The 14,937-nt window shown below is 42.3% G+C and overlaps 1 protein-coding gene across 4 annotated transcripts in view; it reads right to left on the bottom strand.

Moving 5' to 3' along the window:
• LOC147631855 (protein IQ-DOMAIN 6-like) overlaps positions 1–14,937 on the bottom strand; it is an 81,605-nt gene that overhangs the window by 26,574 nt on the left and 40,094 nt on the right. For 3 of the 4 annotated variants that reach the window (XM_086808413.1, XM_086808411.1, XM_086808412.1), the window contains exon 5: positions 8,603–8,716. In XM_086808413.1, the coding sequence (XP_086664539.1) occupies positions 8,603–8,716 (114 nt within the window). Of the gene's footprint in view, positions 1–7,417; positions 7,514–8,602; positions 8,717–14,937 lie in introns of all 4 variants that reach the window. The other variant, XM_086808414.1, reaches the window with a different exon arrangement.

Below are 14,937 nucleotides of genomic sequence, written 5' to 3'. Positions count from 1 at the left end.
GCTACTTTCAGTAGTCTATGCCCTGAAGTTGTGGAGACATTACCTACTGGGTCAAACATTCACTTTGATGACAGATCATCAGAGCTTACAGTGGATCTTCACTCAGAAGGATCTCAACATGCGCCAAAGAAGGTGGATGCAAACCCTGCAAGAATTTGATTTTGAAATCAAGTACCGCCCAGGTAAAGAAAATGTGGTAGCAGATGCTCTCAGCAAAAAAGCCTCCTTGCTTGCAATCACAGTGGTGTCAAATCCATTGATTATTGAAGAAAGAGAGAAGATCATGCACGATAGATTCTTTGGCCCTATTGCTACCCTACTTATGCAGGAAAGCAAAACTCCTCAGGAGTTAAATCGAGTTCAAGAGTACAACCTGGATGAAGGAATTATGTTTTATAATAGCAGGCTATGCATTCCCAATGATGAGGGGACTAAGGGTCAAATTCTGAATGAAGCCCATGATAGCCTTATATAGCAGGACATCCAGGTTTCATCAAGACCTACATGTCTGTAAAGAAAAGCTTCTTTTGGCCTGGACTAAAAAAGGATGTACTTAACCATGTACGTCAATGCCTGATATGTCAGAAAGTCAAAGCCGAGAGAGTAAAGATGCCTGGGAAGTTACATCCATTAAACATCCCCCAGATAAAGTGGAAATGTATCAGTATGGATTTTATTACTGGACTACCTTCAGTGCAATCAGGTTACAACTCCATCTTCATGGTAGTTGATAGACTAACCAAAGTTCCCATCTGATTCCAGTAAAAGAAACCTACACTGCAGTGGATGTGGCCAAAGTGTTCCTCAAGGAAATCATCAGATTGCATGGCCTACCCAGGAGAATAGTAAGTGATCGAGATCCCAAATTCACGTCAAGATTCTAGACTGCATTCTTCGAAGCAGTAGGAACTTTCTTGGATCTTACCACAGCTTACCACCCCGACACCGATGGTCAAACAAAAAGGGTGAACCAAGTAATCGAAGATATACTTCAGTCATGCTGTGGCAGGGAACCCAAGAAGTGGCTAAGCTATCTGCACCTAGTCGAGTTCGCCTACACTGCTTCTTATCACCGAAGTATCAGGATGAGCCCTTTCAAAGCTCTGTATGGACAAGACTGCCTAATACCATTAACTTGGTCCGACCCATTGATTAGGGTCGAGATGTCTAGATAGATGCTTGACGACATTGAGCAGCAGATGCAGTCAATCCGCAAGAATATAAAAGTTGCCCTGGATAAACAGAAGCAGTATCCAGAGAAGAAGAGGTCAAACAAAAAAATTCGAAGAAGCAGATATGGTCTTCATTCGAGTACGCTCCAAAAGAAGTTCTCTATCTCTTGGGAAGTACAAGAAGTTATTCCCCAGATTCTGTGGACCATATCTGATTACAAAGAAAGTAGGTGACTTAGCCTACGAACTTCTTCTGCCTCCTCATCTCAAAGTACATAATGTATTTTATGTCAACCTACTTAAGAAGTATGTACCGAGCCCGAATCATGTGCTTAATGATGAACTCTTAACTTCTTCAACCCAAGGACAGATGGAACTCCAACCTGAAGAAATTCTTATATTCGAGAGAAGGTTCTCGGAACAAAATTTTGAGAAAATTATTAGTCCAATGAAAGTTCTATCCTTTTGAAGACGCCACCTGGGAGAAAGAAGCCGAACTGATGCGAGATTACCCCCAGTTTACGAGATGAGGACATCTCGCGTTTTTCAAGTGGGAGAGGATGTAAGATTCCTCCCCAGCCCCTCAAGATGTCAAGTTTCTTCCCCTGTAATCAATACCCTTTTCAGAATAATACAAGATCTTGCTTCTACTTGTTTTGGCCTAGAGAAAGAAAATATTCTAGAGAGGTAATTCAGTTTTTAGATATCTTTGGATGGAAAAATATCCCTTCTTATTAAAATAAATTCCCCCGAAACAGAAGTTTAAAAAGAAATTCCTAAGGTGCATTAGAAATAAATTATAATCTGCACAAAAGACCTTAGCCTAAGGGTCCAAATTTTCTGAAAAATTTAGGATTAAGATTCTTATGGACCAATAAGATTAATCTAAATGTAAGGAGGAGATAAATTGAAGAATAAAAGAAAAACTCCGCAAAAATGAGTAAATACTCACATAAGATGAAGAGTGAACTAAGGACCAAAGAAAAGATTTAAAAAAATGAATTTTGACATCTCAAAGTGGGGATCTTCCCTCATGAAGTAGGCGCCTTTTTCTCATCATTATCTCCCAATTTTAAATCAATTAAATGAGATATTTCATCTCTCGTCTCTGCTATTTCAAAAAAGTAAACTAAACTGACCCAAAAATGATCAAAAATTGACCAAACTGATCTAAGAAATTCTAGAATCAGTTTGCTTGGTTTGATGCTCACTTTTTTCTATAAATAGAAGCCTCCTCCTTTGTAAAAGCTTAATGGTATTTATGCACTGTTACTCTACTCCTGCCTTGAGCCATCTACATTGAATTTCTTGATAATTCAATCGTTTTTTACCTAATCCTCTCCAAAGTGAATTGGTGGCCACTCTTGCTTCAAACATGAGTAGAACCTTCAATCCTTCAAGCCAAAGGAAAGCTTACAAGCTCCATGTAAGCTAATTTCTCTAACTTGTTTGATTTTTAAATCTATGGTTTTCTTGATTTTCATGTTTTACTGTTGATTGAATTAAATTCAAATGCTATGCCTTTGAGGAAAAGACCACCCCCTTCTCTTCTTTACATTCCAACCTTTCTTAATCATAGAAAGATTAACTAAAAGATTAATTAAACTTTTCTTCTTGTTTAATCTCTTGAATTTGAAAATTGTGTAGATTAGAGTCCTATACATCTAATTTGGGTTAATTTAAGTCAATTAAAGAATGATAAAAATGAGAAATAGTCAGTCATACAAAGAAGGTTATGGTAAAATTTTTTAAAATTTTGTGAAAAAGAAAGTTTGTTTTTATGTTATTCCAAAAGAGTAATTCACACTATTTTTGCATCTAAGAAATATTCTAATTACTCCATGTGCATATTCACCTATGAATATGCATGGATATCACTGACATTATTTATTAAAATTGACTTCTATGCATAGAAAGATGCATAATGAAAAAAAATTTATTACAAAAGTGTTATTCTCATTTAAATTTAATTTCTATGCATAGAAAGATGCATAATGAAAAATTTTTTATTATAAAAGTATTATTTTCATTAAATTTAATTTCTATGCATAGAAAGATATATAATGAAAATTTATTTATTATAAAAGTGTTATTCTTATTAAATTTAATTTCTATGCATAGAAAGATGCATAATGAAAATTTTTTAATTATAAAAGTGTTATTCTTATTAAATTTAATTTCTATGCTTAGAAAGTGCATAATGAAAATTTTTATTATAAAAGCGTTATTCTTGTAAAAAATCCATAAAGAAATTCTTTTTATTTTAAAAGTGTTATTCCTATTAAAATCGATTTTATGCATAAATAGATACACAAAGATTCTTTTTATTTTAAAAGTGTTATTCCTATTAAAATTATTTTTTTTCTTAAATAGATGCATAAAAGAATTTTTTTTAAAAGTGTTATTCCCATTGAAGTTGATTTTTATGCATAAATAGATGCATAAAGAATTTTTATATTAAAATTAGAATTCTCTTAAATTCTATATTTAAATTCTATAAGAAATTGATAAATGAATAATTAAATACTCTAAGAGAGAAATTTCTATCGTTTTATACTCACACGGATTGTAAAAAGAAAATTCAAGAAATCTATCGAGATCGAAATATTCAGATAAATGATTAATTTATTCCTCGTTGGAATTCGTAACTAATTTAAAAATCAGTTAAGTGAATATTCAAAGAAAGAAATTCAGTAAAACAGTAACTGAATTATCAAACCTTTTTAAGAAAGATAGTTCAAGAAAAATCTTATCCGACTCGAACCGTGAATCAGACTATGACCAAGACCAAACTCTTTTGTCAGTTTCGAGGAAAGAAGGTGTGACTAATTTAGAAAAATACACTCAAAAACTCCCGCCAAATCTAAAACTAAGTTTGAGACCCTTCGCATTAATCTGTGGATCAAGGTTATAGCATTCCATGAATTCTAGTATGAAATTCAAAATTCCGATCAAGAAGTTTTAGGAATACTGATTCAAAAAATACTCCTTGTATTCAAAAGAAAATCAAACTAAAAACTTGCATAGAAACCCTGTTTTCTCAAAGCACTGTCTTACGCCAAAATGCTGGAGGGAGCATTTGGTATATGTTTTTCTAAGTGGAGTTCGGTTGCAACAGCTGGCGGGGAGTGTTCAAAGGACAACTCACGCGGCAAAGCCTACCCAGGTCTTGACCAGCCTCGGTACGATTAAAATGGTGCGCTTCCGGTACGATGAACGAGTTCCGACGAAGCGGTCCCTGAGTGAAGTGCTAGGACACCTAAGGTGGATCCTGGAGGGTTTTAACCAGGCAATGCACGGGCTCGCGGTGCCTAGGACACCCATGCGTATGTCGTGGAAGATATGTATAATGAATGAAATGATTACTGTAATCTGTTTACTGGATCTCGTTTGCTGACCAGCTGGTCTCAACGGAGAGTCCCGAGTGATACAGTTTTTTTTTTAGAAACAAGGGACTGGATGGAATTCTCTCTCTCTCTCTCTCTCTCTCTCTCTCTCTCTCTCTCTCTCTCTCTCTCTCTCAGTGCCTATTCTGACACAGGAGGAGGTTACACTTCAGTGCGCTGCGGACCTCCGAGCCAGACGGAGATCGAGAGCATCAGGCTACCAGACTCCCAGACTACATCAGAGGGAGATCACAGAGATACGGGCTCGACATCAGCACCATATTCAAGAGCAACTAGCTCACTTACACTCACACCCGGAGATCATGCTCCGAGGTATTTTTGCCTCACTATCACCTATGTATCACATATTACACCCCCATTGTGGTACTGGTTGGAGCTAGACAGATCTACATTGCACTCTTGTATACCCTACGCATATAGGTTGCATACTGAGCCTCTAGCAGTAGTGCTCCATCCATCCACTAGCTCAGTACTTTCATAGTTTATTTCATGTTCATTTTGTCCTTTTTTTTCTCGACATCCAGCAGACATTGACAGTTGTACATTGATTTGTCTCATAGGTCGAGTTCGGCCTCTAGTAGACGTTAATACAGTGTGCTATTGGTCAGATGCGCACATCCTCACACCAGCTAGAGATTGAGACTGGCAGATTCAAAGGAGTACCAACTGAGGCCAAGATTTGTCTGTTGTGCCAGATGGAGCCAAAGACAGAGTTACATTACATATGTCACTGTCCAGTATATTATGAGATACGAGGCCGTTTTCACTGCCTGTTCAAAGAGGGTTTCGGACCACTTTCCAGAGTCATGAGATACCAGGATCAGAGATGCCTCGGATTATACTTGGTGGAGCTGCGTAGACATAGAGAGGGTCTCTTGAGAGGGAGGGGATCAAAGAGGGAGAGACACCTACAGAGGCAGATTACAGACTTCTTTCGACCAGAGATTGAGCAGTCAAGCCAGCAGGCATTGCAGCTAGCCCCAGAGTATAGCCGCACGAGAGGTACACTGATTGATCGGTCTATAGAGCTGGGGCGGTCCAGGCGCCCCAAGATGAGAGGCCCATCTCGACACCGGCGGAGACTACAACAAAGGATCAGGACCATACTAGCACGGCATGGGAGACGTCCAGTCAGAGTACTCACCATGGAGGACATTGAGGATATCCACCATCGACTGATGAGAGACATCTTTGGATAGTGATGTATATGATGCTTACCTTTGTTGCTGGAGTTTTCCTTCCCAGATGTTATCCATTAGGAGCTCCTAGTACCTTACTTTTCCTCATAGTTGTTTCAGTTTCAGTTAGTTGTTTAGTTGTTTTAGCTTTTCTTACACATACATTGTATCAGATCCACCAATTGTTGTAACCTTTTTGGTCTCATAGGTCATTTTGGCCTTCTGAAGACGTTAATATATCATTTCATTTCATCTCTGTCTCTCTCTCATACACACACCCACACATACATCCTATTCAAAAATGTGAAAGTGTGTTTTAAAGTTTTTATGAATAGACGAAACTTGAAAGGAACCATGATTTATGTCAATAAGTCTCACACAGCTTCAGGTAGAGAATCTAAAACGAAATAGTCAACAAAAGGGACAAGTATGAATCTGATGTGTTAAAAGGGATGATCAACCGGACACACCTAGCCTTGTGCATTCACCTCTGAGGCATGTGCGTATGACACTAAGGAGTACAGGGCTTGTGAGGCCAAAAATAAATTGTCCATGGTTGAATGAAGATTTCAATGATACTTCACAAAAAGAAACCAATTTTTACACTGGGACACGCAGGTGAGGGACTATCACTGTGACAGAATATTGCTCAGTTTCATCATCGTTTAAATTGGAGGCACAAATATCTGCTGGGGTTTGAAGCTCATGTTTTTCCAATCTATGTTAAAGGATGCTTATATTGCGTTATGCATTATTCTACCCTGTACATGTCCTCAGAATGTCTTGGCACATGCAACTGAGGACTAATGCACATGACACTTCTTCGTTTCTCGATAATATACATCAACCAATTATATATTCCACTTCTTCTTCATTTCACTATAGTATACATCATTATTTCAGGTATGTGTTGTGTTTTGAGTGAGTCAAATGAGTTTTTTGTTCTCATCTCTGTTCTCTAACTAAACTAGAGTGTGAAAAGCTTTAAACTTGGTATCAGGGCATAAGTCTGATAGATCGTCGTTTTTGGCCAAGCCATCATTGCAGGTTGCTTGTTGTAGGTCTACTGGGCTATCACACTACTGTGAGAGTGCTTCCTTGGGTGGGGAAAGAAGTTTTTCTTCTAAAGTTCTTTTGGTCAAAGCCTTGAGTCTTCAAGAAATAGCTTAGGAAGGTGGTTCCAAAGTGCAAAGAGGGATCTTCCATTTCATTGATTTTTCAGCTCTTGTGCTCCACAACTCTATTCGACTGAGGGGTATGTGACTGGGTTAACTGATCCCACCGTCCTTGCAATAAACAGTAAATTCTGATGAAGTAAATTCTCCTCCTCTGTCCATCCTACAACTTCAGAGTAGTGCATGTTACAATCTAGACCATTTCTAGCCATTTTTTAACCTTACCAAATGCCTCTGACTTTCCTCAAGGAAGTATACCCAAATCTGTTAGGTTGCAGAGGATAGCAAGAAGAGATCCTCAATCTAGGATGGTGGATCATGGCCCCTTGGACAATACACGATCCAGGTTTGCCCACTAGAGACTATAAGGAGCACATATTGGAATTGAGATTGAAGCCACCATTCCTCTCATCAAGACTAGACACCTTAAAACCAAATGCTCCAATAAAGGTATGCTACCATGATCAAGAGACAGAGATTCGAACCTGTCCTCAACCCCATCCCACACTGGAATCATGTCACCACATCATCCAAGGATAGATTTTGGAGGTACTCCTTGCTCCTGCGCACTCTAGAATATACTGCAATGAAAGCAATCCCGAGCAAGAGACATAAAAGGTCTCATAAGTGAGGGATACAAAAGATGACCAAGACTACTAAAAAGTTAAAAGGCTAGCCCACCTATATATAGGTCATGAGGGCTGGCCAACTAGAACAAAGGAAATGGTCGACTGGACAAACAAGAGCTGGCCTACTGGAGATGAGTCACCCAACCTGGAAAAATACCAAGAAAAATAGGGAAAAATAGGGGTGGCCAGCCCACAACCAAGGGCCATAAAGGGATCCAATGTGGACATAATACATGGGCAGAATATGGGGATGAATATGCTAACACGTATCAGTGAGTGAGCACACACATAATTTCCACCTTTACAGGCATAGGAGTAGAGACAAAACAGCCAGGAAAATGCCCGGTTGGGATAATTTAGGTTACTATGTGCATGTTGTCTTTCTAATTTTCAAATAAATAATCAAGTTTGACTTGGGATTATCACAAAACATTGCAAGACATCAGACTGACAACATATCAGGTGGGAGTGAAATTTATCTACTGTCTTTACTTGGTTAGAGAAAGCATATGCCATGGCACACTCCCGCTTGATTGCTGCCACTTGCCTCTGTTGCAACCTGACTTGGATATCTTCAACTGTGCCCATGCTATCACACCACCCTTCCTGTCAAATGTAACTACCCCAAGACTACTAAAAAGTGAACAGGGTAGCCCACCTATAGACAGGTCATGAGGGCTGGCCGACTGGAGATAAGTCACACAACCTGGAAAAATACCAGGAAAAATAGGGGTGGCCAGCCCACAACCAAGGGCCATAAAGGGATCCGATGTGGACATAATACATGGGCAGAATATGGGGATGAATATGCTAACACGTATCAGTGAGTGAGCACACACATAATTTCCACCTTTACAGGCATAGGAGTAGAGACAAAACAGCCAGGAAAATGCCAGGTTGGGATAATTTAGGTTACTATGTGCATGTTGTCTTTCTAATTTTCAAATAAATAATCAAGTTTGACTTGGGATTATCACAAACATTGCAAGACATCAACTGACAGCATATCAGGTGGGAGTGAAATTTATCTACTGTCTTTACTTGGTTAGAGAAAGCATATGCCATGGCACGCTCCCGCTTGATTGCTGCCACTTGCCTCTGTTGCAACCTGGCTTGGATGTCTTCAACTGTGCCCACGCTATCACACCACCCTTCCTGTCAAATGTAACTACGCTATTAAAAGGGAAATCACAAGATTAAAAGTCAAGTGGACTTAGCAGCAGTTTACTTTTCTTATCACAGTCATCGATACTTTATAGTTTACAATAAGCAAAAAGATGTGTTTAGCCAATTAAAAGGATAAACAAATATTGGTTATATGCTTGGAATTGAAGTGTACTTACTTATGTATGTTTGTATGTTTATCCAAGCTTACAAATTGACAGAAATTTAACATAACCTACGAGAGAAAATAGCATTTTCACAAACCAAAACAAAAACAAATTTGTGGCTATGAGGATTTTGCCCCTTTTTCCCACTCTTTGGGCTATTCATATGCTCCGTCTTGAGCACCCGGCTGGGCTGCTTTAGCCTGCTGCCCATTTATGTAAAGTCAGTGTCGAGGTCCATGAGAGGACAATGCCCATTCTGACCCTCTGGTAACACCTTTGGTTCATGCTATTTTTCCCCTTTCTCTGCTCTCCATGAATGCTCCTCTAGTTCCCATCTGTCACTCTTATAGCCAGGGACTTGAACCTTATCAAAAGGTGGACCTAATCTACCTGTGTGCATCTTTACTCCTCACCTTCACTCATGTCTCTCTCCTTCTGTACGATAGAGATTGAAATTTTTTAAAACTCTGCTAAACCCTGACTCTGATTGCTCCCCAACAGTCATAAAACATGAATCCTGATTTGGGGATAATACACCAAACATAGCGATCCTGCAAATCAGAGAATATCTTGGTGGATGGCCTCAGAATTTTGCATGTATTCCTCCTCATTATCATGTACCCAATCTTGATGTATAGAGGAATGTGCTAGCCCACATCCAAGGCAACAACATTCTTTTACTTTCTTTTAGTCAATGTGAAATCAAAGGACTGTTGTATGTATATTTCTGCATTACAAGGTTGACACTGAAGCTGGTTTGCATGGAACTACAAGAGAGAAAGACTATAGTGAAACATATGTTGGGTCTATAGGACTTCTGCAATCTGAGAACTGGAAAAAATCTGGGACTGGCTGAGGTTAATACACACTGGGATTGGTGATGATTACAATCTAGGCTGGGCAGCCAATTTATAGGCTAAGGGCCCCTTCAATTATGCAGGTTGGTGAAGCTTCATGCCAGTCCAACTCGTTTGCTGGTCGGTCCAACTGGTCTGTCCGTGTGTCCACTTGTCTAGGCGCTAGTCCAACCGCAAGTTACACTCGACTTCATGCGACTGATGGTTTACTTGAGCCTTGGGACCCTGAAATCCCAGAAGATTGGGCACTGAAGACTTGACGAACAGTGGACCAGGACAGTGTACTTGGCCACTGAGAATGGTGCAGGACAGTGTGCCTGGCCATAAATGTAGATACACATTTGTGAATGTCCATGAAATGAAAAAAAAAAAGTCACTGTATCATGACCACATTACGTTTTCTGATGTGGTCACGAAAGAGAATGTTGGTCAGATGACCTGACGGAATGCTTTGGGCATATCTCCTAAATTTTAGGAAAACTGCTATTTTTGGACAGTCATCAGATTTGAAATCTCTTCGCGTCAATCTCTCCGGAATGTTGCAAGGATCAATAATCACCAAAGGACTGATGTCAAAATGTTAGCAGATTGGGAGATTTTTAGACCGGAAGGCTGGGACGGGAAACGAGCTGCATGACTGCCATGTGGCAGCTTTTAGGCCAATTTCTAAGTAAAGGAGGCTGGGCGCCTGATTATCTTCCCCTTGGGCTCGTTTTTGTGAGGAGCAGGTGGATTGTTGCAGGTTAAGAGCTATTGGTGCTTCCCCTTCCCTGTTCTCTATGCACTGAGGGTTGAGCTTGCTCCCAACAGCCTCTCTTAACCTATATTCAGCTATGGAAATGCCCCTCTAGTGGGCTACTCTCATGAATTATGTACAGCTGTGTGGGGAATATGCTTTTTGGCTGAGGAAAGAGCTTCTTTTGACAGGAACAAGAGCAGCTAACTGCTGTAGCAGGAACACGTGAGGGTAGTTACCTCACCACGCAGGTGTCCAATTCAGCACTAAATCAGTGCTGTTTTCGGACCGTTCAGGGGCTGTTCCAAGGCCCAGTTGATGCCAGATTGCAGAGGGACCTTGCTAGGGTCTACCAGGACAGTGTGGTGGTTGTACAAAGCTGAAAACAGGTCTGTACAGAAAATACAGCAAGCTGAAATTCACTGTTTTGGGCTTATTTGAGTGGTAGAAGGCCAAGGAAGAGGACCAGGGACTTGGGATTTTGTTCAGGGAAGGTTTATGTACCGAAATGCTGCCGAAATTTCCTTAGAACAGGGGTTTCTTGGCTGTGAATTGCTCTTGTAACTATAGATACCATACCCTTGTAATTTCCCTTGAATTAATTGATAAATAAATACCGAAAGGGGCGCCGGACTTCGGGGCCAATCTAGTGTTGAGCGAGGGAGCGAGGATTCTGTTTGTGTGTGTGTCATAAAGTCCAGGTATTTAATTGAAAGAATTACTGCGTTATGTGTCCATAACCCGGTTTCATGGTTCCATTGCCGGGATAAGGTCCTCTTTTCTGCAAGAGCCCGGACACGGATTGTATTGGGTGAACAAGAGACACACACAGAGAGGTACAGCTGATTACAGGTGAGAAAGATTACGAGATCTTTCTTTGGATACAGGATTCCTTTGAGGGCTCAGTAGACAGCATGGCAAATAAGGGAAAAGGAAAGCTCCCGGCAAAAGAGAGTTCCTCTTCTACCCGCCGACACCGTAGAGAGATGACAGGTGCCAGAGTGTCAACATCTGAGCGGACACAGCCATTGTCACAGCCAGCCATGTCAGTAGAAGAACAGGAACAAGAGGATTTATTTCATGCGCAGCTCCTGAGCATGGTTGGTACCTTTGAACAGCTGGTGAAGAATCCCAGGATGAAGAGATATTTGCAGTCAAGGACAAGGGATTCCCAGGCTGAATCATCTTAGCATGCAGTTGAGAGGGCACAGGAACAAGTGCCAAGGATGCCACAGCATGTAGAGCAGACACCAGCAGTGGCAGCTAATCCAATGCAGCATGTTACACAGGCACAGGATCAGGCAGTTAGTAATGCACAAATGGTTCTGCCGACCATTCCTCCTTTGGTCGCTGCCCAACCCGGTTATTTTGGTGGTGGGTCTATTTTCCAGGCCATGGCTAGACCGCCCACAACTTTGCCAGGTTTGATGCCAAGAGCGTCACCACGGCTGATGCCTACAGAATATGTGAACCCTCTTTATGCCAACATAGGTATGCAGCCTGGACTTCAGACACATTTCAGCCCAGTTTTGATGCTTGCAGCACCTGTTAGTGTGGCTGAATTTTCTCAGCCAAATGGACAAAGGGCAGCAAAAAAGGACTGGTGCAGAGAAAGTGCAGAAGGATTTACTCACACCAACTAGAGATCGAGACTGGGAGAGCAGCACGCATCCCTCGAGCAGAGCACATTTGCAGATTATGCCAGATGGGGGTAGAGACAGAGGAGCATTTTGTTTCCCAATGTGGTGCTTTGCAGGAGATCAGGGCATGCTATCCTGAGGTTTTTACATGCTATCCTGAGGTTTTTAGAGGGACCACATCACTTAGACAGATCTGGGAGAGATCGGACCAGAGACAGCTAGGCAGACTACTACTAGCACTACAGAGACACAGGGAGATCTTACTTCAGACATCATAGCGGAGGAAGACAGTCCCAGTTGACTGACTTCTTCCAGAGATTGGCACCAGTAGCCCAGCCACACACATTGGGAGTGACATCTCCAACGAGCGGAGGAGATTTGAGCTAGGCGACGACCCAGACTAGCCGGCTACCAGACACCACGGCTACACCACCAGAGAGATCGCGGCCATCCGGCCTCGACACCAACAGGAGGTCAAGGAGCAGCTGGCACATTTTCGCTCTGATCCAGGACGCATGTTCCAGACATTTACGGCATCCTCAAATCGGATGTATGACATATTGTACCCAAACTATGGGACTGTGGATGGAGTTAGGAGTAGATAACATATCATACTTGTATCACCCCTTCAGCATATAGAGATACATTAGTAGCCCTAGTACTCCATCCACACCCTCTCGTTTGTACATCACCATCCCTCTGACCTCTCTCTCTGTGGGAAGCGCTGCAGACACGCACGGAGCTCTTCCTATGGCCAAGGGTTAATTTTTAACCCGAAATCAGCCTTTTTCAGCCCAAGACAAGATGGAGAGGATCGACATTGAAGACCTCATCAAGGCAGCCATCCAACAACACAAGAAAGAGACAGACAATGCAATTAATATGGTCAACCGGAGCCTTCTTGACAAAGTCAAGAAGCTTGAAGCACCGATAGCAGCCCAAGATGCAGAGATCGCAAATCTCAAGAAGGAGATAGAAGAAGCACGTGCTCAACATAAGCTCGAGGAAGGTGAAATTCAGCCCGTCATGATGGAGGAGCTGAACACCATCAAGGCCCAAGTGAGAACACTTCAAGAGGGAGAAGAAAAGAAGGCCCGGGAGACCTCCTCGTGGGTGGAGGTGCTCACGAAGACGCAAAAGCAAGTAGATGAAACGGAGAAATGGATAAAAGTGGTCAAGAAAGGTAAGAACAAGGAGGCCGAAAGCACATCTACCTCGAAGATTATCAACCTAACCATTGAGGAGGAACAAAGAAGAAAGACAAGGGAACTTCATGTGCGGATCACGGGTCTTAAGGACGGTGACAATGTAGAGGAGGAAGCCAAAGATTTATACACACGCATGGGCATTTCGAGGCCTACACACACGGGGGCTTAGAGAGTGGGCAAGAAAGACAAGAACGGAGGAGAGAGCTCTCATTTTACGCTTTCCCACCTTGGAGGCCAAGAAGGATTTCTTGGCCAAGCGCTCCGCCCTTGAGAAAACGGACATCTTTTTAGGAGATGACCTCACCTTGGCACAGCTAGCACATATGAGGGAGTGCATGCCGGAGATTAGGGCAGCCAGAGAAAAAGGGAAGCTAGCATTTTACAGAGGAGGCAGAGTGGTGATACTAGAGAGACACACCACTTGACGGTGCGAGACCTATGGGACCAGTCTGAGACTTGCAGTATGGAACTGCAACGGAGCATTGAGACTAGATGTGGGGGCCTTTGAGGACAGCTTCAGAGATAGGGACATCATCTTGTACTCGGAGACACATCAAGCCCCAGGCAGCACATTACCGAGAGTGGTGGGATACAGATGGGAGACGACTTGTAGATAGGAGGCCCGTTCGAAGCATGGTGGTCACGGATCTGGAGGAGTTGCGGTTCTTTTTAGAGAGGAGCTTCAGCCACTCATCCATGTTATGCGCCGTGATGAGAGCGCGAGGTACATGTGGGTCAGAGTGAGGGCAGATGAGGGTAGACCCCTATACACTGCTATATGTTACTTTCCACCCAGCACATCTCATTATGCAGCGCCCAACGGGCAATCTCCATATATGATTCTAGATGAGGACATATGGGAGTTCTCCAGGGAGGGAGATGTTATCATACTTGGGGACTTTAAACTCGAACAGCTTAGTACCAGACCTCCTTCTTTGACACTTTGGAGGAGATGTTGAGAGAGATAGATGTGGAGGAGATGTGTTTGACCCGGAGATCACAGGATGAGGTGGAGTGTACTGAGTATGGGAGATACCTCTTGGAGATGGGAACTGCACATGGGCTGGCCATTTTAAATGGCCTAGAGAGGTATCCACTTGCCAGTGGCTTTACTTGCTTTCCACACAGACATGGGGCCAGCACAATGGATTATGTTTTAGCCTCGCCAACCTTCATCCCGAGTATCGAGGATTTTGCGATTGGCCCCAGGCCCATCGGAGTTACGGTGGATCATGCACTTCTCTCTTTTACGGTGGATTTCCACTACAGTACCCGCCAGGTTGGGCAGTGCTTCTGTCACCCGAGATATACCTTCTGTAGAGAGACTAATGGAGTATACACTGTAGAGATCTACAGCTTGTTGAGTGCAGAGGATCCACAGAGGCCATTAGCAAAGCTCGCATAGATCCTGACAGAGCCTTTACATACAGCTGCAGCGACGGCCTTCCCACATACGCAACCCACAGTACGACCACATCCTGGGAGCATGCCCTAGAATAGTTGGTATGATGATGACTGTAGGGAGCTCAGAGCCTGGCTACAGAGAGAGGTGGCCACAGGTGTTACTACATATAGACAGTCACGCATCATCTTTCGATGCCTCA

This window comes from Cibotium barometz, chromosome 14 (assembly GCF_041138505.1).
Source record: "Cibotium barometz isolate CiBa-2024 chromosome 14, ASM4113850v1, whole genome shotgun sequence".
In the NCBI taxonomy this organism is placed as follows: Eukaryota; Viridiplantae; Streptophyta; class Polypodiopsida; order Cyatheales; family Cibotiaceae; genus Cibotium; species Cibotium barometz.
The sequence above is the reverse complement of the archived record's forward strand: the minus strand, read 5'-3'. Positions and strand labels throughout refer to the sequence as shown.